The 22,248-nt window shown below is 41.7% G+C and overlaps 1 protein-coding gene across 1 annotated transcript in view; it reads right to left on the reverse strand.

Moving 5' to 3' along the window:
* pdss1 (prenyl (decaprenyl) diphosphate synthase, subunit 1) overlaps window positions 1-22,248 on the reverse strand; it is a 29,734-nt gene that overhangs the window by 6,579 nt on the left and 907 nt on the right. The window contains exons 2-8 of the mRNA XM_039753909.1: window positions 22,038-22,105; window positions 15,017-15,137; window positions 11,391-11,521; window positions 6,194-6,335; window positions 2,024-2,135; window positions 1,836-1,945; window positions 1,646-1,726 (exon numbers count right to left, since the gene is read on the reverse strand). Of these exons, the coding sequence (XP_039609843.1) occupies window positions 1,646-1,726; window positions 1,836-1,945; window positions 2,024-2,135; window positions 6,194-6,335; window positions 11,391-11,521; window positions 15,017-15,137; window positions 22,038-22,105 (765 nt within the window). The remainder of the gene's footprint in view (window positions 1-1,645; window positions 1,727-1,835; window positions 1,946-2,023; window positions 2,136-6,193; window positions 6,336-11,390; window positions 11,522-15,016; window positions 15,138-22,037; window positions 22,106-22,248) is intronic.

Raw genomic sequence — 22,248 nt, forward strand, 5'->3', positions numbered from 1 at the left:
TTTATGGTCACAGGTGCCATGGCCTACCACAGGACCTTTGGGTGCAAAGTGCAGTCGTGGCCAAAAGTTTGAGTATGACACAAGTGTTGGTTTTGACAAAAGTTTGCTGCTTCAGTGTTTTTAGATCTTTACGTCAGACGTTTCTATGGTCTACTGATGTAGAATGACAAGCATTTGAGAAGTTTCAAAGGCTTTGGTTGACAATGACATGAAATTTATGCGCAGGGTCAATATTTGCAGTGTTGGCCCTTCCTTCTTTTCAAGGACAGCTGCAATTCACCCTGGCAGACTGTCAATCAACTTCTGGGCCAAATCCTGACTGATGGCAGCCCATTCTTGCAGAATCAATCCTTGGAGTTTGTCAGAATTGTTGGGAATCTCTTGAGGATTGAACACCAAATTATGGGGAGTTTCCTGGCCATGGACCTAACATTTTGATGTTTTGTTCCCAAACCACTTAGTTCTCACTTTTGCTTTACGGCCCGGTGCTCTATCATGTTTACACCAAACTGTTCTTGGATGGTTGGGAGAAGTTGCTCTCAGAGGATGTTTTGGTCCCATTCTTTATTTGTGGCTGTGCTATTCGGCAACATGGTGAGTGAGCCCAGTGCCTTGGCTGAGAAGAAACCTCACACATGAAAGGTCTCAGGATGCTTTACTGTTGACATGACACAGGACTGATGGTAACGCTCTTCACGTTTTATTTTTTCTGGATGCCCCAAACAATCGGAAAGGGGATTCATCAGAGACAATGGCTTGACCTCAGCAGTCCAACCCCACAATATCAGTCTGTCCCTGATGGTTTTTCTTGGCTTCTTTGCTGCCCTTCTTGAAACCCGCCAGGTCATCCTCCAAGTCTTCGGTTCACTCACACCTGCCTGCTGCCATTCCTGAGCGAGCTCTGCACTGGTGGTATCCCGATCTCAAGCCATGAATAAAGAATTGGACCAAAACATCCTCCGAGAGCATCTTCTCCCAACCATCCCACAACAGATTGGTGACCAGCATGATGGAGCACTGGGCCATAAGGCAAAAGTGAGAACTAAGTGGCTTGGGAAACCAAACATCAAAATTTGGGGTCCATGACCAGGAAATTCCCCAGCCTTTTAATTCCATTGAGATCTTTTGGTCAGTCCTCAAGAGGCGGCAGGTGGACAAACGCAAACCCTTCAATTCTGACAGACTCCAAGCATTGATTTTGCAAGAATGGACTGCCATCAGTCAGGATTTGACGCAGAAGTTGATGGACAGCATGCCATCTGACTCTGCCCATAAATTTAATGTCATTGTAAATGAAACGCTTGGAATTCTACTTCAGTACACCATAGAAACATCTGACAACAAGATCTAAAAACACTGAAGCAACGAACTTTGTGAAAAGCAACACTTGTGTCCTTCTCAAGACCATGACTGTAGGGACAAACCCTAAACTGCAGGCCAGTTGACTGAAAGGGACCTTCAGGTTTAAGTTTGCTGTCACATGTCAAAAACGATTGTGTTATTTCACAGAGACGTTGCCTGCTGGATGTGGTAATGACATCGTCCACATGTGTGCTCTGGCCATCTAGTGACACGTCAATGTTTTTATATACAGCATACGCTGAATTGTATATAATGGTGGAAAAAACAAACAAAAAAAAAATACCTGGAATGCAATCCCAACATTTCTTCCATACTGAAATGCAATCTCATGAACTTCAGGATCCGAGTTTACAAGTATCGAGACCTTCATAGATAAACATAAAAATAAAGTTCACTCAACAGGGTTTCTAAATATGCACGTACATCGACAGTAAAATCACAAATTTAAAGAACTTTTAAGACAACGTACATACTGCTTTACAACTGTTTGCTATCAGACTTGCGGTCTTCTTAAATGTTTTTTCGAGGTAGTGTTTAAATCGCTCATTCTCATTTTCTTTGGATCCCAACTGCATAAATTCACCTGTAAATAAGACAAAGGCTGTGGACAGGAGACACTTCCCGAGGCCCAAGGTGTAAAGGAGTGAACGTGGTTGCTTACCCCGTACTAAATCTTCAATGACCTGAGATAAGACCGATACCACCGAGTTGTTACCAATTCGAGCCAACGCCATTGAAGCCACAGACAGGATGAAATCGCCAGCAAGGATTGCCTGTAAACAGGTTTGGAAAAGTTAAGTTGCCTTTTACTTTTATAGTATTATTTGCTTCATTTTGGAAAACCCCATTGATTTTTATAAGTAACGAAAAAAAAAACGTCTTAACTCAGATTACTTTAGAATATGGAATTTACTGACTTTTTGCACTTTGAGTTACTTTAAGAAGGATTACAGAATAATTCTCTCAAGAGTACCTTATTATTATTATTAATTCTTTACATGTATCGTGTACTTTTCTTGCTTTACAAAGTGAATGAGGAGCCACGTCAACCACCACTAATGTGCAGCATCCACCTGGGTGATGTGATGGCAGCCATTTTGTACCAGTATGCTCACCACAGATGAGCTGTTAGGGGGTGAGACAGGGGGTGATTAGGGACAATTTAGCCAGGACACCAGGATACACTCTGCCCCTTATGAAGGGTGCGCAGGAGTGAGGAGCTTATTTTTTCGTGCCATTTCTACAACACAGCGTCTCGGTCACTGCGCTGGGGGCATTGACATTCACATTCAGACCACCCAGTAGGTGCCCCCTGCTGGCCTCGCCAAGACCTCTTCCAGCAGCAACCCAAGATTTTCATGGTTGGCTACCCTCGAAGTACTGGCGGGGCCCGAACACGCTTAGCTTCACATGGTGTTCTGAAGTGCATGTGCTATGGCTGCTTTCCTACTTCCACTCTTCTCGCAACAGTTTACTTTCCTCAGATACAAAAAGATTACAAAATATAAAACTGCACTTCTTAATTACATTAAAAGCAGGTTTAAAACCACACTTCCTTTTAAATTCCTTCTATATTCAATATTCCACTCATGGAAACCTATAAACGGACTAGAAACTTGCTGACAGGCTTGGTGGGTAGCCAAACAATTTTAATTGTAAGCGTCACAACATTAAGAAATGTGAAGTAGAAAATGTATTGACCGAGAACATCGGATTTAAATTTCCTTGAAGTAAGATTCAACAATTCAACAAACTCTTCCTTGTGACAAAGAGCGCCTAGAAAGTATTTCAGTTACAAACTGTGATTGCATTCACTACACTTTTGGCACGCAGACTTATTTTGCTAAACTGGAAGAATCCTAACTCTTCCCTCTTAAGTCGGTGGGAAACCAATGTTTTATATAATTTGAAATTGGAAAAAATCGAATTCTCAGTTAGAGGATCAGTACAGAACTTTTTCAAAACCTGGCAGGATCTAATCCATAATATTTTAGAATAAGCTCTTAAAGCACCGAGGAAGCAATTCTTTCCGCATTTCTTTTTCTTCTCCATTCATCTCTATTGCCCTTTTAAACTCATCCGTTTAGGTATGTTGGCCATGCTCTCTTTCTTAGGGGTGGTGGTTACAGTAAGTTGTTTTCATCCTATTTTTGTTTTTGTAAAAATTGATCTATTTGTATGGAATGATTACAATAAAATTAAAAAAAGAAAAGCATTTCAATGAATAACATCATATAATGAGCATAATTAGAATATACAGCGTCTGTACAAAATATTCACTCGCTCGGAAGTTCTTCACATTGAATCGCAGTGGATTTGTCTTTTTTGACACTGATCATCAGAAGAAGACGGTTTAATGTCAAAGCAAACACATAGCACTGCAAAGTGGCCTAAAATGAATAAAAAATATAAAACACAAAAGAATTAATTGCATTAGTAGGTCTGTGTTTAGTAGAAGTGCGTTTGGCGCTGTGCACAGGTCTCTCTCTGTGTCTTCTTTGTCAAACTGCTCAAGCTCTGTCAGAGGGTCTCATGGGGTTTGTGAGTGAGGAGCCATTTTCAAGTCCAGCCTGATATTCTCAGTTGAATTGAGATCTGGCCACTCCAAGACATTAACATTGCTGTTTTGAGGCCATTTCTGTGTACTTTTGGCTTTTTGCTTTAGGGTCGTTCTCTTGTTCGCCAAAGGCGTAGGTTTTTTGCAGACTGCGTCAGGGTTTCCTCCAGGCTTTCACTTCACCTTCTCACAAACCTTCTGGTGCCTGCTGCAGAGAAGCATCCCAACAGCGTGATGCTGCCATGACTGGGCTTCACATTGGAGATGGTCAGTTTCTGACAATGTGTGTTTAGAGCTATCGGCAAAAAAGCTGAATTTCACTCCCATCAGACCCGAGATCATTCTTCCAGCTAACTTTAGAGTCTCCCTTGTGCCTTCTGACAGACTCTAGCCAAGATTTCATTTGTGTTTCTTTTAAAAATGGTTCTCTCTTTGCCACTTTCCCATAAACCTATGACTGGTAACACACCCATGCAACAGTTGTTGTCTGCACTTTCTCTCCCGTCCCAGCTCTGTGGTGGCCTCCCTCATTCATCTCCTTCATGTACGATCACAATGAAGCACATAAACAACCGAGGGCGGCATGGTGGTGCAGTGATAGCGCTGCTGCCTCGCAGTAAGGACACCTGGGTTCGCTTCCTGGGTCCTCCCTGCGTGGGTTTCCTTCCTCAGTCCAAAGACATGCAGGTTAGGAGAACTGGCGATCCTAAATTGTCCCTAGTGTGTGTTTGTGCCCTTAGGTGGGCTGGCGCCCCGCCCAGGATTTGTTCCTGCCTTGCGCCCTGTTGCTGGCTGGGATTGGCTCCAGCAGACCCCTGTGTTAGGATATAGCTTGTTGGGAAATAACTGACTGACTGACATAAACAGCCGTGCCACATTCTTGTTTCTTAACGTCTGGATATTCATGGGCTTTGGATACTTGTTGTCTCAGTCCCTTGTAAGTGCCATATGGGATTGGCTGGCAGCCCGTCCAGGAAGAAGGGACCGCAATGGACTGGCATCCCGACCAGGTCAGGAACTGATCCGTTGAAAGAATCAGGGGAGTTAGCCTTTTTTTTTTCCCTTTTATTTTGCCTTATACAATTTCTTGTATTAGGAATTTGTTAGTTTTCACATACCCCTTGGGGTCAGAGCACAGGGTCAGCCATTGTACAGCACCCCTGGAGCAATTGCAGGTTAAGGGCCTTGCAGAGTAGGATCTCTTTTGGCAGTAACGGGGATTCAAATCGGCAACTTTCCGGATACCGGCGCATATCCTTAGCCTCAGTATATATTCCCCCCGACACGCTACAGGGCAGCATCCATGTATTGCTGCTCCCATTTTCCAGACCACTGGGCAGGCTGTGGGTGTCATGGATGTTGCTAAAGGGATGGCCCATGCCTGCTTTAGACAGATAGATAGATACTTTATTAATCCCAATGTCCTTTATGTCAGCCTGACCCGGAAGTACCTTCCCTGGACTTTGCCCAAACACCAGAATTATTTCAAAAGAGCCGTCTGCCTCACCTCGGGGAACTGCAGTTTGGAGGCAGAGGAGATGAAGAAAGAGAAGTAAGGATTCACCATCCCTGTATAGAGAGTGCTCTGTAGAAGTACTTGGAGAAAATAAAATCATTATGTTTGAACTGTGACTGTGTTCACGTCTGCTCTATCCAGAGATTGGGGTTCTATCTCGCACACACCCGACTCGTGCTTTTCAAATTATGTGTTCCTTTTGTCTTCACTCTGTAGGTTAACCCACCATACTGACTCACCACAAGTTGACCCTTCCATATTCCAGTGCATTTATACGCCAATCAACCCAAACCCCAGACTGGTGATCTCCACCAAACTGATTCTGTGACTTCTAAAACCAACTGGCTGAACCAGTGAGGATTAGGGGGTGTCCTATTAAAGGGGGTGAAATCTTCTGCAATCAATTACTTGGTGTTTTTATATCTATAATGTATTTGGACTGCCTTGCAGAGATGTGTCGTCACTTTAACTTTAAAGAGTCTCTTTTTCTGTTGTCAATGTTAAAGAAGCCCATTAAAATCCACTGCGACTGAATGATGGATTTAAATAAATTGGGTAAACTTCCAAGGGGTGAATACTTTTTGTAAGCACTGTATATTAAGTTAGGAGTCGCAAATGTAAACATATTTAAGTATGCAAAGATTTGTTTCCTAAGTTCATCCAGAATGATGAAAGACGGCAGTGCAAAGTACTGGACTCCTGCAGAATGTCAATTCACCCCGAGTGTGAACTTCTTATTAGCTTTAAGAATCGCCTACCTTTCTTTCGCCCCAGATTTCATTCACAGTTGTCTTCCCTCTGCGAGTACAGGAGCCATCAATCACATCATCATGAACAAGGCTGGCAGTGTGGATCATTTCAGAGATCATAGCTATTGATCGCTGGCCTGGTAGCAGCTCTCTTCAAAAGACACAAATGACTGCTTAGTACAGAACAGAATGTTCAGAAAGTGAACTGCTTTTAAATGCACTATTCATCCAAATGGAAAGCCAGTTTTTTTAACTGATGAATTTGGAAGCCGCAAATAGCATTTTTTGCTGTGAATCAGCTTGCTAAGAATTAAGTTTAGAATTTGTATTCCATGACTGAATGAACGAATGAATGTCACATTATATTGCATTCTTCTTCTTCTTTCGGCTGCTCCCGTTAGGGGTCAACACAGTGGATCATCTTCTTCCATATCTTTCTGTCCTCTGCATCTTGTTCTGTCACACCCATCACCTGCATGTCCTCTGTCACCACATCCATAAACCTTCTCTTAGACCTTCCTCTTTTTCTCTTCCCTGGCAGCTCTATCCTTAGCACCCTTCTCCCAGTGTACCCAGTATCTCTCCTCTGCAAATGTCCAAACCAATGCAATCTCACCTCTCTGACTTTGTCTACAAACTGTCCAACCTGATCTGACCCTCTAATGTCCTCATTTCTAATCCTGTCCATCCTCGTCACACCCAATGCAAATCTTAGCATCTTTAACTCTGCCACCTCAAGCTCTGTCTCCTGCTTTCTGGTCAGTGCCACCGTCTCCAATCCATATAACACGGCTGGTCTCATTACCGTCCTGTAGACCTTCCCTTTCACTCTCGCCGATACCCGTCTGTCACAAATCACTCCTGACACTCTTCTCCACCCTGCCTGCACTCTCATTTTCACTTCTCTTCCACAATCCCCATTACTCTGTACTGTTGATCCCAAGTATTTAAACTCATCCATCCTCACCATTCCAATGACCTCCTTCTCATTTACACACATGCATTCTGTCTTGTTCCTACTGACCTTCATTCCTCTGCTCTCTAGAGCATATCTCCACCTCTCTAGGGTCTCCTCAACCTGCTCCCTACTCTCGCTACAGATCACAATGTCATCAGCAAACATCACAGTCCATGGGGACTCCTGTCTAATCTCGTCTGTCAACCTGTCCATCACCATTGCAAATAAGAAAGGTCTCAGAGCCGATCCCTGATGTAATCCCACCTCCGTCACTCCTACCATAGACCTCACCACTGTCACACTTCCCTCGTACATTTCCTGTACAACTCTTTTCCGCATTTCTTTGTCACTCCCGACTTCCTCATACAATACCAAAGCTCCTCTCGAGGCACCCTGTCATATGCTTTCTCCAGGTCCACAAAGACACAATGCAACTTCTTCTGGCCTTCTCTATACTTCTCCATTGTGTACTATGGCCGACAGCTTATTCCGGCCAATACCCCCAAGCCGCCAGGTGGAGCCTTTCCTGCAGCGTGGAGATGCCCTGAATTCCAGCAGGGCATCATGGACCTTGGAGTTGTCCTTCACAGCCCTGCTGGATTCCATGGGGGCCACCAGAAGACGCTGCAGGGAGGCTCAAGGACTTATATTCTCCGTATAGCCCGGAAGTACTTCCCTGTCACGAGGAGGGAAGAAATAAAGTACTTCTGGGATGAAGAAAAAAGAGGAGTTTTCACCTGACCCAGAAGTGCTGGGTAATCACATGGACTGAGAGATCAGAAGCACTTTGGGTCTGGGAGTGGAGGATTGTGATTATTGTGATTTGTGTATTGTGGAGTGGAGGGTGCTTTGTGCACTTTATTGGATGAATAAATCCATCATTTGGACTTTTATCTGGTGTCTGATCTGAGGGTTCAAGGGGACGACAGCACCCCCAATCTGTCACATCATCAACACCCTCAGAGGAAACATTAAATCTGTGGTACTCTTTCTTGGCATGAAACTATACTGCTGCTCACTAGTCATCACCATTTCTTAACCGAGCTTCCACTACTCTTTCCCATAACTTCACGCTGTGGCTCATCAATTTTATCCCCCTGTAGTTACTGGCAGTCCTGCACATCCCCCTTATTCTTAAATATCGGCACCAGTACACTTCTTCTCCACTCCTCAGGCATCCTCTCACTTTCCAAGATTCCATTAAACAATCTGGTTAAAAACTCCACTGCCATCTCTCCTAAACACCTCCATGCTTCCACAGGTATGTCAATCTGGACCACATTATATTGCATTGATCCACATAAATCATGGAAACAATTTTGCATTACTCACTCATTAAAAACTACAATTAAAGAAACACATTCATTATTTCTTTCTTAGATATTCTCTTGAACAAGTACAGAATTACAATTATTCACAAGTTTTTTATTTTTTTAATAAACTTACAGGTATAGGAAAAAATGAGGAATGTAAAAGCAATATAGAAGTTTCTACATTAGATGCAAGTTCACTGCATTTCTAACTGAAGAGAAGGCCTCATCTATATTTTGGACTTTGGAGAAAACGTCCATCATTCTAAGAAAATATACTAAATGCGTTAACTTCAAATATCACTTCGATATTGTGAATTGATGATCTTTTCTGCTTTGCCTTTGCTATAATGAAGTATAGCCCTGTAATCAGGTGACTGCTTTTCAATGCCAGTACTGTTAGCTGAATGCTGAAATTGAATTTGTAACTAAGTGTGCATATAAAGGGATGGCCTCTTAATAGATATCTGGGATACCAAAACCCTTTACTAATTTAATAAAAGTGAAGCTACTGCCTCCTGCCAGTTAGTTTAAGGATTTCTCCCGTGAATTTTCAGGAGGAAAAATTGTCTACACTCATTTCATGTGCGTAGTGCGAAATGTCTCTAAGATGCAATATCTTGTCAGCACTGCTCTGAACTTGCAAATATCCTGACAGACATGAATTACTGTAATGTTTAAAGCAAAAAAAAAACTGTTAGCGCAAGTCAGTGATGATTTTGCCTTTGGTGAGTTAAGCTGTCCTACTTTGCACAGTTTATCCTTCACTATTTTTTTAAACTTATTTGTGAGTACTGTTTAATAACATGCTCCCAGTGACCCCATAAAACAGACTTTGTTACTGATTCTGACAACTCTTATGTGTGAACAAGTGTTTACTAAACTCACAAAGTCGTACTTCATGTTGAACAATGTTTACTTATTTTTTTTTTTTTTTTAACTTTTGTTGTTTACTCATGGAGCTCTGACTCGGCTCAGGCCAGCCAGGGTTTGACGCAGCACAGATGCACTCTGGGAAATCAGAAACATCTGTGAACACTGTAGCTGAAATGACTTTTCAAGATGATACTGCTTATGTTAGTGGTGCGCCACACCACTAACATCAGATGTGTCCGAGAAACTGGTGCGAGATTAGAGGAGGCAAGAAGATGTAAAAAAAAAAATTCAAGTGTCGCATTTTTTGAATGGGCGTCTAAGTCGGGGTCTGATTTTATGATCGCTTTTTGGATTTCAAGACCCGACTTATACGTGAGTACATACGGTAATTGTGAAATACCATTTAAGTTATTCAGTTAGCAACATTAATGCTAATCAACTAAGCAAACGGGAATTCATAACATAGAGTACAACCAAAATGTAATGTTCCCATATTTAAACCAGTGCCAACCTTGAGGACCACAGTTCCCATTTGGCAGCAGGAGTGCACTACAGCGGATGGAGGAAACTGTCATTGGCACGTACAAAATTTCTCACTGGCCAAAGCGGAATCCAAGAGACTACAGGTACGTACCGCATTTTCTTTTCAACTAACCTTGATGACAGAGTCTGTGTCTTGCTGTATTACAGCTTTTGTTAATGAGTGTGTCTTTTTGTCTCATCGTGGGCTGCGTTTAGTTATGTTTTATTTCCAAAAGAGATTTTTTTTCCTCCCATTTATTTAAACCAACACCACCGGGTACCTTGGCTAGTCTTCTTATATTTTCCTCACCTACTTTTCCTTTTTCTCCTTTCATCTGCCGGGGCTTTGTTTCCTCCTTCCCCTCCTACTATACAAGTTACCTGCTCATCCCTTTCCAGCAGCACACCTATTGAAGGCTATGCAGCCCAAATGTTGCACCTTTAACCTTCTTTCTTTTTCAGCATGGAAATCATTTTTTTTCTTTGATTTTTAGACATAAATGTGACATTGTGCCGTAACATTTTGACTCTTTACAAAGACTAATGACAATCTACTTTCCTCCTATACCTGTAATGTCTACATGTAATTATCCAGGTGTCTAAGAATACATTCAAACTATTGCAGAACAGGGGTTGCCCAAATTGACAGAGCAGTAAGAATTCTTTACATTTATATAGTGCCTGTCTCACCACTCAAAGGGCCTCAGTGAGTGGGGAGCCACTTCAACCACCATTTTCCCATCCAAGTACTGGCCGGGCCTGAATGTGCTTAGCTTCAGGTGGATGACCGGTTCTGAAGCGTGGGTGCTATGGCTGCTGGGAGGAAAACTGCTGCTGTGAAGATGCGATCTCTAATTTTGGTGCTAATATATAATCTTACTGCATTAACTCTTTTAGGGCTAATGTCAACTTTTGTCAACAGCAGGGCTCGAGGTTGGATGTTGACTTTAGTTAACATCCAGGGGTAGACGTTGACAAAACTCGCCATCACGTTACGGTAGACCACCTTTGCTAGGAGGACTGTTAGACTCATTGACTTGACATCGAATCCCTGTGTGTGTGTGTGAGGAGCGTAGAGTGAACAACATCTAGAATGGCATTGATGTCGAACAAAAAAGCAAAGCGATTGTGCAAAGCAAAATACTCTTTGGGCATTATTAATTTTTTTTTTTGCTTTATGCATATTATTGCTGTGTCAGACGGACTTATCAAACTCCGATTTTGATGCAAGTGATCTGGGAAGTGCCTTTCAGTATATAAATGGTTAGACAAACAGGTATGTAGTAAGTATGTAAGCCGTGTTACAGATGATCTTAGAAAGCTAATGTTTAATGTTAGTCAGTTTTGGGGAATAATATTCAGACCTGGGAGAAAAATGAAAAAATTATTAGCCCTGAAAGAGTTAATATCAACAAACATCCTGAAATAAGGCAACCACAAAACATTACAAATTTATGGACTGGCAAATATATAGTTAAGTACCTTTTGGAAATGTGTTCAAATATATTGGCTACAATAGTTAATACTATAAAGCACCTACCTTGTTTTGTTGCTGTGAAAATTGCAGGCTCGGGCCATTAGCACCACAATCATTGGTCGCAAAGCTTTTCCTTTTCCATCGAAATAGTAGTCACATAAGCATTTAAGCTCAGCTTTTGACACAAAAAGCTCCTAGAGGAGAGATGAACAAAACAGTACCTGAAACAAGTGCCTGGATTTGTATATTAAGACCAGATTTGTTTCCAATTAGGTTAATAGGCCTCTTTATACTTAACTGCTCTTGCTTTAACTGTAGGCGTACAGACCCATGCAATTAAAAAACACTTTTCTGCATAGAAAACAAGGATTATTTGAAAATTGTTTGCTATGAATCCATATTAGAACACAGTGTTCTCAAAACAGTTTGATATAATTCAGTTAAGCAGCCAGAAGACGTTTAAGGAGTACCCGGCACAATGCAGGAAGCAGCCATGGGCAACACACCAGTCTAATGCAAGGCCTGATTGCACAGGGCCAATTTGGAATTGTCAAACAATAAAGTCCAAGGGAATGTGTGAGGTAATCAGGCGTACCTGAAAGAAAACCTTCAAGGACAAAGAAGGAAATGTGCAGACTCCAAATGGACAACCACCTGGGGTGGCATCTGAATTTGGAATGCTAGGTCTGTGGTTTGCCAGGGCTAATCACTGTGCCACCATGCTGCCCTAAAGCAATAAATACTGATGAACAGATTCAAAGGAAATACTCATAGTTTTACTATTGTATGAATGCGCTTTCTCCTTCACTACAGATTAATAGAAAACACAAAAAGAGATGATTTAATGTGCATATCCTAGGTATGCGGGATGAACAGTACCAAGAACAAACCCCACATGTACAATATTTGGGAATTCATTTCTCAGAATATTTCTTACCACCAAACTGCCTTTTTATCACTAATAAAATTAGTATATGTATAGGTAATTAAAAGCACTTCTAAAAAGTCATACAAGATGGTCTACATCTCTAATTTTTCAATGCATTCTGGAGGTCTGCTTTGACTAAAAAAACATTGTTCTGATATTGAAACAGAGCATTTGAGAATGTTACTGTTTATACCGCTCAATTAACTTATATTAAGAGTTCATACAGAACAGCCTTTACAATTACATGACTATAAATTTTAATGAATTGCTGCATTGTGATGCCCAATTAGCACTTAGCCAAGACATATTGCTGTTCATTTAAGTAGGCACAAGAGGGCAGTATTTATGCTAAATGTCAGATCTCCAGAATTACAACAGACGTTTTTAAGGGAAAGGAAATGTGCCAATAGGTCCGTTTCAGAGGACTTCAAACAAAAAGGACAAAGATGTTTGCCGCAGACTGTATAATACTGTGAAATACAAAATCAGTATATCTATAAAACATTATCACATATAATACAAGCATGCAGCCTGAAATCCACTATATCAAGACATATGTTGGATGTGTACAATGATGCAACAAGTTCAGGATTCCTTATCATTCATCATGGCAAATGCCTTCAGCAGTCTGAGCCAGGCTGCCACATTTTATCTAAGGTTGGTGTCACCAGCCATTTACAAAACATTTTACTAGGAAGACACATACAGACAGCATGCAAAAAAACAATGTTTTCATAGAATCAGAATCTGTACTTATTTTTGCCTTGGAGTTTTGACCAACATCAAACTCCATTTACACAGAAGTAAAATTAAAAGGTAAAGCAGATACTAGGATGTGGTCGATAGCAGACTTTTAGGCCTAAAAAATGTCTACCATCGACTGCATCCTGGGCATCTGCCTTACTGGCACTGAGGGTTCTCATGTATTCAAATATTGACAGAGGTTCTTTGCAGCCTTTATCAATTTTCATAAAGCACTCAACTCAATTGATCGAGATGCCCTGTGGGACATCCTGAGACTTTGCAAGATCTTCCTGAAGTTGCCGGATACCACGGCCGGCCTGTGTTTTTGCTCCTACTCTGTTCAATGCTTGTATGGACTGGGTGTTGGGCAAGGTCGTGGGGTTCAGCGGCTGTGGGGCATCTGTTGGTGAAGAAAGATTCACTGATCTTGACTTTGCTGACAATGCTGTGATCTTTGTGGAGTCAATGGAGGCTCTGATTGGGGTGCTCTAAAGACTAAGTGAGGAGTCTGAATGTCAGGGCCTGCGAGTGTCCGGATAAAAACCAAGAGGCAGGCCTTTAATGACCTCAAGGGCACAGCCATCAGCAGTGTGTCTGTCTGTGGAGAGAGTGTTGACCTCATCGAGAGGTTTACTTACTTTGTGACATTCACGTCTGTGAAGTCAGTACATGGATTGGGAGAGCATGGGGGGTCATGAGGTCGCTGGATAGGGTTGTGTGGCACTCCTGATATCTCTGCAGAAGGATGAAGGTCCAAGTCTTTAGAGTCCTGGTGCTTCCGGCTTTGCTATATGGTTGCGAGACGAGGACTGCACTCCTTCGGTACTGTGTCTCTTCAGTGAACCCTTAGGAACTTCTGGTTAGACTTTGTGTCAAATGAGCGGTTGCTCACGGAGTCCCTCACATTACCTTCATTGTGAGGGAACATGAGTTATGGCACTACGGGCATGTAGCGTGATTCCCCGAAGGTGATCCGGCTCACAGGATCCTCAATATTGAGGACCCAAGCAGCTGGACCAGGCCAAGGAGATGCCCACATAACACTTGGCTGCGGCAGATAGATGGTCATTTCCAGGAAAGGTGACTGGACCGTGTCCGCCTAGAGAGTTGCCAACCAGGATCCCAAGCTTTTTCACCGTGTGGTGGGTGCAGCAAGGTGCTGTACCAGTGCAAGCTCCCCAACCTGATCTGACTTAGCAGATGCTACTGCATTTCTTTTTTTTTGTTAACCAGTGTGGTATATGGCCGGCCTTTCATCCCGGCCAATACCCACAGGCCGCCAGATGGAGCCCTTCCTGCAGCATGGAGATGCCCCGAATTCTAGCAGGGCATCATGGACTATGGAGGTTTAATGCACAGCCCTGCTCAGATAACATTGGGGACACTGCAGGGAGGCACAGAAATGTTTATTTTCCCTACAACCCGTAAGTACGTGCCAGTCACATGGACAGAGGAAATGACGTGCTTCCGGGTTGAAGAAGAGCAGTTTTTACCTGACCCGGAAGTACTGGATAATCACATGGACTGAATGGACAGGATCAGAAGCACTTCCAGGTCATGGACTATAAAGAACTATGGGAAATCCCAGACAGACGAGCTGAGTCAGGAGGAAGGGTGGCAACGTGTCTGGGAGAGGAGGATTGGTTATCGATTGTGGATTTATTATTGTTTCTAAAAATTGTGGAGTGGAGGGTGCTTTGTGCACATTATTGTCCTAATAAATTTAATTATTGGACTTTTATCTGGTGTCTGACGCATTGTCTGAGGGTTCAAGGGGACGACAGTGCCCCTATCTGTCACACCAGGTATATCAATTATCTGACAAAATGTTACATATCATTTACCCTGTTATTGAAATTATGTTAAACTTGCAGCACCAAAAAGTGCAATCTGTCCGCCTAATTTGTTTCCACTTCTGAAATCAAACTGTAGATCTGTATAAATGTGTTTCTCACACACACGCCATAAAACAACAGATTAGACAGAGAAGAACAAAGATGGAATAGCACTTGCTTACTTTTTTGATATCCTCGTAAAGATCCTGGAGATCCTTTTGGGCCAGTTTAAATGGATCTGGCTTTTGTTTTTCATCATGTACTTTATTGTAGCAGCATGCATTTGGTGTAGTAAGTAACGATCTGAATTGAAACAAAAAGTACAACAAGGATTACAATTGTGACATTAATAAAGCTCAAGAGTCTGCCACTTGTACAAAATAAACATTTGTTGCAATAAATGTTTACAGTTTTCTCATTTCTTTAATGAAGCAGGACAGACAGAATAAGCACTAAAAAGCAGCCCAATCAGTTAGCTTTTAAACCTTTAATAAGTGCTTTAAAATGGAATGTTTTGATTACTAATTCTGCTAAGCTGAACTCTACTGAAAAGAACAGCAGCAGCGTACGGAAACGTATTACCGCCACTCAAAAAATGTTTTTAATTGCATTTTTTTGCAAATTTCACAATAATTACTATATTATCTCTATAAGCCCTACAAGGGCCAATGTGCCATTCACCATGGTAGGTTTTTGCCTTACACCCTAACCCTAATCATTGGCTCCCTGTAACTCTAAACTGGGAGGATTAAATTTACTCTTCAGCACGTTCATGAGAAGTATAGTAATCCCTCCTCGATCGCTGGGGTTGCGTTCCAGAACCCCCTGTGATAGGTGAAAATCCATATGTTTGTATGGTTATTTTTATATATTTTAAGCCCTTAGAAACTCCCACACTGTTTATAAATATTCTCCACACAGTTATACAGTAAACCCTCGTTTATCGCAGTTAATCAATTCCAAACTCTACCGCGATAAATGAATTTCCACGAAGTAGGACTCTTTATTTATAAACCTAATATTTTTCGCAGTTAGAGCATAGAAAACCTGTTTACGACCTTCTAAATATGTTTTTTAACATTATTAGAGCCCTCTAGACATGAAATAACACCCTTTAGTCAAAAGTTTAAACTGTGCTCCATGACAAGACAGAGATGACAGTTCTTTCTCACAATTAAAAGAATGCAAACATATCTTCTCTTCAAAGGAGTGCCATCAGGAGCAGAGAATGTCAGAGAGATAGAGAGAGCGTGACAGAAAAACAAACAATCAAAAAATCAATATGTGCTGTTGGGCTTTTAAGTATGAGCACCGCGATAAAGCAGCCGCAAAGAAGGGAGCAATGTGATGGTAGTCTTTCAGCATTTTTTAAAGGAGCGTCCGTATCTTCTAAGCAAACAGCCTCTGTGCAAACAGCCCCTCTGCTCACATCTCCTCCGTCAGGAGCAGAGAACGTCAGGGAGAGACAGAGAAAAGCAAACAATCAAAAATCAATACGGGCTGTTAGAGCTTTGAAGTGTGCGAAGCACCGCGCGGGAAGCATATCGTATATCATTGAGGAGTTTTATTTAATACTTAATAACGTGCTCTGATTGGGTAGCTTCTCAGCCATCCACCAATAGGGTCCCTTGTATGAAATCAACTGGGCAAACAAACTGAGGAAGCATGTACCATAAATTAAAAGACCCACTGTCAGCAGAAATCCATGAACCAGCAAAAAATCTGTGATATATATTTAGATATGCTTACATATAAAATCTGCAATGGAGTGAAGCCGCGAAAGTCGAAGCGCGATATAGCAAGGGATTACTGTACCTATAATGTCTGTTCAGTTCTTGTCACCTGACTGCACACTACACACTTGCTTGGTTTCAGTAATCTTAAAATTAATCAGTAACTTGATGACTGGAGCACACACACGCACGTTAGAATTCTACGTAATGACGGTTAAACCGAAGTCAAACTTGGGGTGATGGTAATGATCCACTTCTACAGTGTTAAGTCTGAATTACTTCCTGGAGAGGATTCAGCTGTTATTTAGTGGATGTAATAAGATCATACTGCAAAAATAAGAATATTCCTAAGCATTTTGTCACTTTAAGATAACTCAACAATATTCATGAGTGTGGTGGAACCTTCAACCAAAACACAATAGCATGTAAATGAGAAGCTGTAAAGCCAGTTTTAGAATAAACTGAACCACTAGTTGAATCAAGCGATAGTATTGACAATGTAAACTGATCATTAGATGTTGACATAGATAATGAAAATGATGCATACGGCATTATATGATTGAACTGCCATATACCTGGGGACTACAGATGCTTAAAGCTGAAGCAGGGTGGAAGCTGATGAGTGACAAAAAGGCAAAAATGATTGTGATTAAGTGGAACGACAACAGATGTTAGCCGCGCAAGTACTATTCAAAATGTAACAACTGTCAATGTTTGTGTCGGGGGGGGAAAAGTGGAAGCCACAAAGCCTTGCAGTCACAATAGCTATAGTTTAAAAGGAAAGGTTTGTTCATTACTGCAGCAAATTTATATTCCAAGGGGTGGAAACTGAACAAACCAGTTAGGAATGCCAAAATAAGGGGATTCATTTTGGGCTCATAAAGTATACATTCTGGGTATTAATTAATTAAGAGGGATAATTAATATAAGAAAAGGTATACTGAGCAAATTGGTGAACTTTTCAGGAAAGCAGGTGCAGCTGGTACATTTGCAAGACATATGGGCTCCGATGTTTAGGTATAGTCTAATTGGGAAAATATGGAAGCCCTGCTGAGATTGTCGGCTATGGTGCAGGCACAGGACCAGTGGGCCAATTCTGAACCGAGGTGTTTAGCACAATGAGTATGCATATGGTGAGCAAACAACTCTAGGGGTGGCCTACGGGGAATGATGAGAGTTGCAAGCTTTGATGTCTCATGGTGGTGATGCCAGCCTATACTGGTAAAGGCTGATGGCAGTCAAGAGTTGCACCATGGGTAGGAAAGCACAAGAGGCAACTAAGTCAACCCCAAATGTGTGCAGAGGGGCCACAATGTTGGTTTGTGAACAGTTTATGCAGTGGCACATGTGCTGTCACTTGGGCAGAAGTGGTTGTACTGGCACCTGTGGCATGTTACCTTTCAAATTTTGATGTTAATTGTACAGCTGCATATGCTTAAACAGATAGTTTGGGACAGGGGTCTAATTAGCAGTTAGACAGAGAACAAGTACAGATTAAAAATTCACACAATAGACTCAATTGTAGTGGGCTAGTTTAGTGGAAGGTGTGGACTTGTCTCATTTTGAACCACCAGATCTGATGACATATGGAGACTGCAGAAAGAGTTGACGCAAGCTGGAGCAGATATGGACTTTTCCGACAGGATTTGGGGATGTGTCTTAAACCAGTTTGATGAGCATTTCTTTGCTAAAGTCTTTTCTCCCATCCCCACACAAAGCCAGGTTAGTGTAATATATGGTCTTGGGGGCAGGAGATAAGATGTTCTATTTAGCATATGAAGAAGCATCTCTCTTGCTAACCTGTGATGATGAAGACAACACAATGAAGAGCACAGCTCAGCAGCCATATTGAACAGACATGTGGCTGAAAGCTGAGCACCAACGATGCCTTAACAATTTTAAGTAACTGCAAGTCTGTGTGCCACCTGAATTACACATCACCATTTTATCAGGTTGTATGGTTGCCAATATTCAAATGTACTTTGCATTTTGTTATTATTTATGAATATTATCAGTAATACATTATTTTATGTGTAACTTAACTCCTGCTTGTCTTTTACTACATCTAATTGCCTGAGGTTATAGATATAGAAGGGAAGGTGGGGATAAGTTATATACAGTGGTAAGTCTGTGAGATTAGGTATTCTAAGGCTACATATTAATAATACAATAGGGGACAGTAGAGCAATATACATATTACTCTACCAAGATAAAACACATAGATAATGAAAATGATGCATACGGCATTAATAACACTTAAAGCTGAAAAGAGCAGTATGGTAGCCAACAATAACACAAAGAGCGTGTCGATCATGCGGTTCAGACTCCAACATTCTATCCCTCATGTAGAAGCAACACTAAAATATCATAAGGAAAGTGTGCTAAAAACACTCTTGTACTGTCCTGATTGCAATGTCAGGCTGTGCGTTGTTCACCGTTTCAAAACTTGTCACCAAAGGTTGTGTACTAAATGTGCATCAGTGAGGAGTGAACACTAGACATGCCTTTCCTGCTGTATTTATTTTGACGTTTTGGTATTTACAGGTTTCTGCTGCACATGATATTCTTGTTTTTTAAAAAAAAAAAAAAAATCAATATTGCTGACCTGCGTTTGCTTTGTTATATGGGTTGGAGATGGTGGCACTGACCAAAACACAGGAAACAGATGTTAAGATCTGCATTGGGTGTGACGAGGATTGACAGGATTAGAATTGAGGACATTACAGGGTCAGCTCAGGTGGGAGGCCAAGTCAGAGAGGCGAGATTACGTTGGTTTGGACTTGTGCAGAGGAGAGAAGATGGGTATATTAGGAGAAAGGTGCCAAGGATAGAGCTGAAATGGAAAGAGGAAAAGAGGAAGGCCTAAGCGAAGGTTTACGGATGTGGTGAGAGAGGACATGCAGGTGATGAGTGTAACAGAACAAGATGATGAGGACAGAAAGATATGGAAGAAGACGATCCGCTGTGGTGACCCCTAACGGGAGCAGCCGAAAGAAGAAGAAAAGGAAGATCGTGGACTTGCTGAAGAAGGGGCCCGAGTTGCCTCAAAAGCTTGCATAATGTAATTGTTTTAGTTAGCCAATAAAAGGTGTCATTTTGCTTGACTTCCCATTACTTTCATAATGGCTAACACGGTACAACACCCTAGCACTACAAGGTTAAACAGAAAGCTCAGGAGGTTAAACAGCTGCAGGTCTTGTGTATAAATTTAAATATTAGTATAGTACTTTTACAGCACGTATGCGCTGTGGTCATCTAGTGACAGCTATTGATGGAGAGATTAAGCATATGTGACAAGAACAGAATAGACGTTAAAGTTACACATTTATTCTTGCATGTGCTGGAAGATAAACTCGGTCTGCCCAGTTGAGGGTCAAAGGGAACAACCGAGTATCCCAGCACCACTGGTTTTAGGGCAAGAGGTAACCGTGGTGGACGGTAAGCCGGTCCTTTGCACGGCTCAATCGGATAGCCAGTCACAAAAGAATGTTCTGCGTGCAAGCCAGTCCGAGAAACCCATTAGTGAAGTATGTTTAGCTTTAATTCAATTATTTGCTATAGATATTATGAAACAGACTAGACAGTGACAGCAGTGAATCCACTTGACTTGACTTCCTAGTTTTCATCCTCTTTCTTTCTCTGTACGTTTAGCGTTCGTCTGCTCAGAGGTTGATGCGCCTGCTGCTTCCTGAGCAGCTCTTCTTTTCTCCACCCTAGCGGCCTGCTGCTTCACTTCTTTCGTTGGCATCTTTTCGCATTAAAACTGATTTAAGTCAGAGTTTGTGTTACAATTACTTAGTACGTTTTCCTTAATTTGTCACTTAAGCTGGCACTTGAGGCAGATTGAAGACTTAAGAATGATTTAAGATATGAAGAGGTAGGGAATGAGAACGGTGCCCATACTGTACATATGCGCCACATGGCCACCCTGCTGCGTGCTGCAGAGAGTTGATTCTACAATGAAATAAAATTAAAAAGAGGAATAACCTTGAAGGTCAATCATCACCCCGAAAGCAGATATCAGACGTCATGTAGTATATGTGTACCAAATTTCAGGTCAATAGTTCAAGCAGTTTGTGAGCTACAGGTGATTTAAAATCCTGGACAGATTATCCAAGAAGATTTATTTGTTGGTGCAGCGACTAGTGTTCAAACCTTCGAGTATTTAGGTTTCAGGTTAAGGATGGAAAAACGGAATGGATGTTATTTGCTTCTCAACACATGAAGGACTAAACGGTTTTTGGTAACTGAGAAGTGTTACTGACACATTTCCAGTATTCGTAGTTTAAGCAAGTTAAGGACACTCAGTGATACCAATCAATCCACAAATGCTCGGAGAGAACATCCAAACCCCATGCAGACCCTGGCACTAACACTAACCCTAATGTAAGCCGTGCGCCAACACTCTGCTTATGTTAAAACAGCCATCCCGCTATATCCTAACTACAGGGTCACGGGGGTCTGCTGAAGCCAATCCCAGCCAACAAAGGGCGCAAGGCAGGAACAAACCCTGGGCAGGGCACACACTAGGGTCAATTTAGGATCGCCAATGCACCTAAACCGGAGCAGACACGGGGAGAACATGCAAACTCGACGAAGGGAGGACCCGGGAAGCGAACCCAGGTCTCCTAACTGTGAGGTGGCAACGCTACCACTGCACCACCATGCCGCCCTATGTTAGAACAGCTGTACTAAATTTACTAAACTTTAATCTGATTAAAACTAAATATATACCTTGTAACGGCAGTTCAGTTCTTGTCAGTTGATTTCATGCTATGCGGGTGCTAAACCGATGTCACCAAACGTCCAATGCGTGGTGTATGTTGTTACCAGCAGCAGGCAATATCTTTGTGAAAGAATGCAATAACTAATTTTTTGAGTGGTGGGATTAATCTTCCATACTTTTCTTTTAATTAGTACCCCCCAACTTTAACACTCACTTTCAGTACTCACATACTCTGTCTGTCTGAATTGTTGCTCAAGAAAAGTAGCGCAAACTAAATCAAGATTAGAATTAGAATTAGATCAATCTAGACGAGAACAGGCCATTCAGCCCAACACAGCTCGCCAGTCCCATCCACTTGTTTCCTCCAAGAAAACATCAAGTCGAGTTTTGAAAGTCCCTAACGTCTTACTGTCTACCACACTACTTGGTAGCTTATTCCAAGTGTCTATCGTTCTTTGTGTAAAGAAAAACTTCCTAATGTTTGGGCGAAATTTACCCTTAACAAGTTTTCAACTGTGTCCCCGTGTTCTTGATGAACTCATTTTAAAATGCAAGTCTCGAGATGTACACCTCTTAGAATGTGTACTCCCTAAAATGCAACAAAACTAAACATTCTACATTAGGCACCCCTGCATAATTAAGAGGAAATGAATGTTCAATGAAATCAGTCAAATAAAGAGCCCAACACCATTTGCAGAAATGTCTTGACAAAACTGTGTTTTAAATATCGCAAGTAAAGCTTACCTGTAATAAAAGTAAGGCTTCCTGAAGAAAAGTGAATCTGGAGTCATCTGTGTTTTCCGCGATATAACCTTCAATATGAAAATAAAAAATGTGTGTGTGTTAGACAAACATTTTTCAAGAAACTTTAAGCACTGCATCAACACACCATCAGAGGTTTCTAAATAAGATTCAACTGGGAGGCTCATAAAATCACAGCAACGTACTGAGCGTG

This window comes from Polypterus senegalus, chromosome 5 (genome assembly GCF_016835505.1).
Source record: "Polypterus senegalus isolate Bchr_013 chromosome 5, ASM1683550v1, whole genome shotgun sequence".
Classification (NCBI taxonomy): Eukaryota; Metazoa; Chordata; class Cladistia; order Polypteriformes; family Polypteridae; genus Polypterus; species Polypterus senegalus.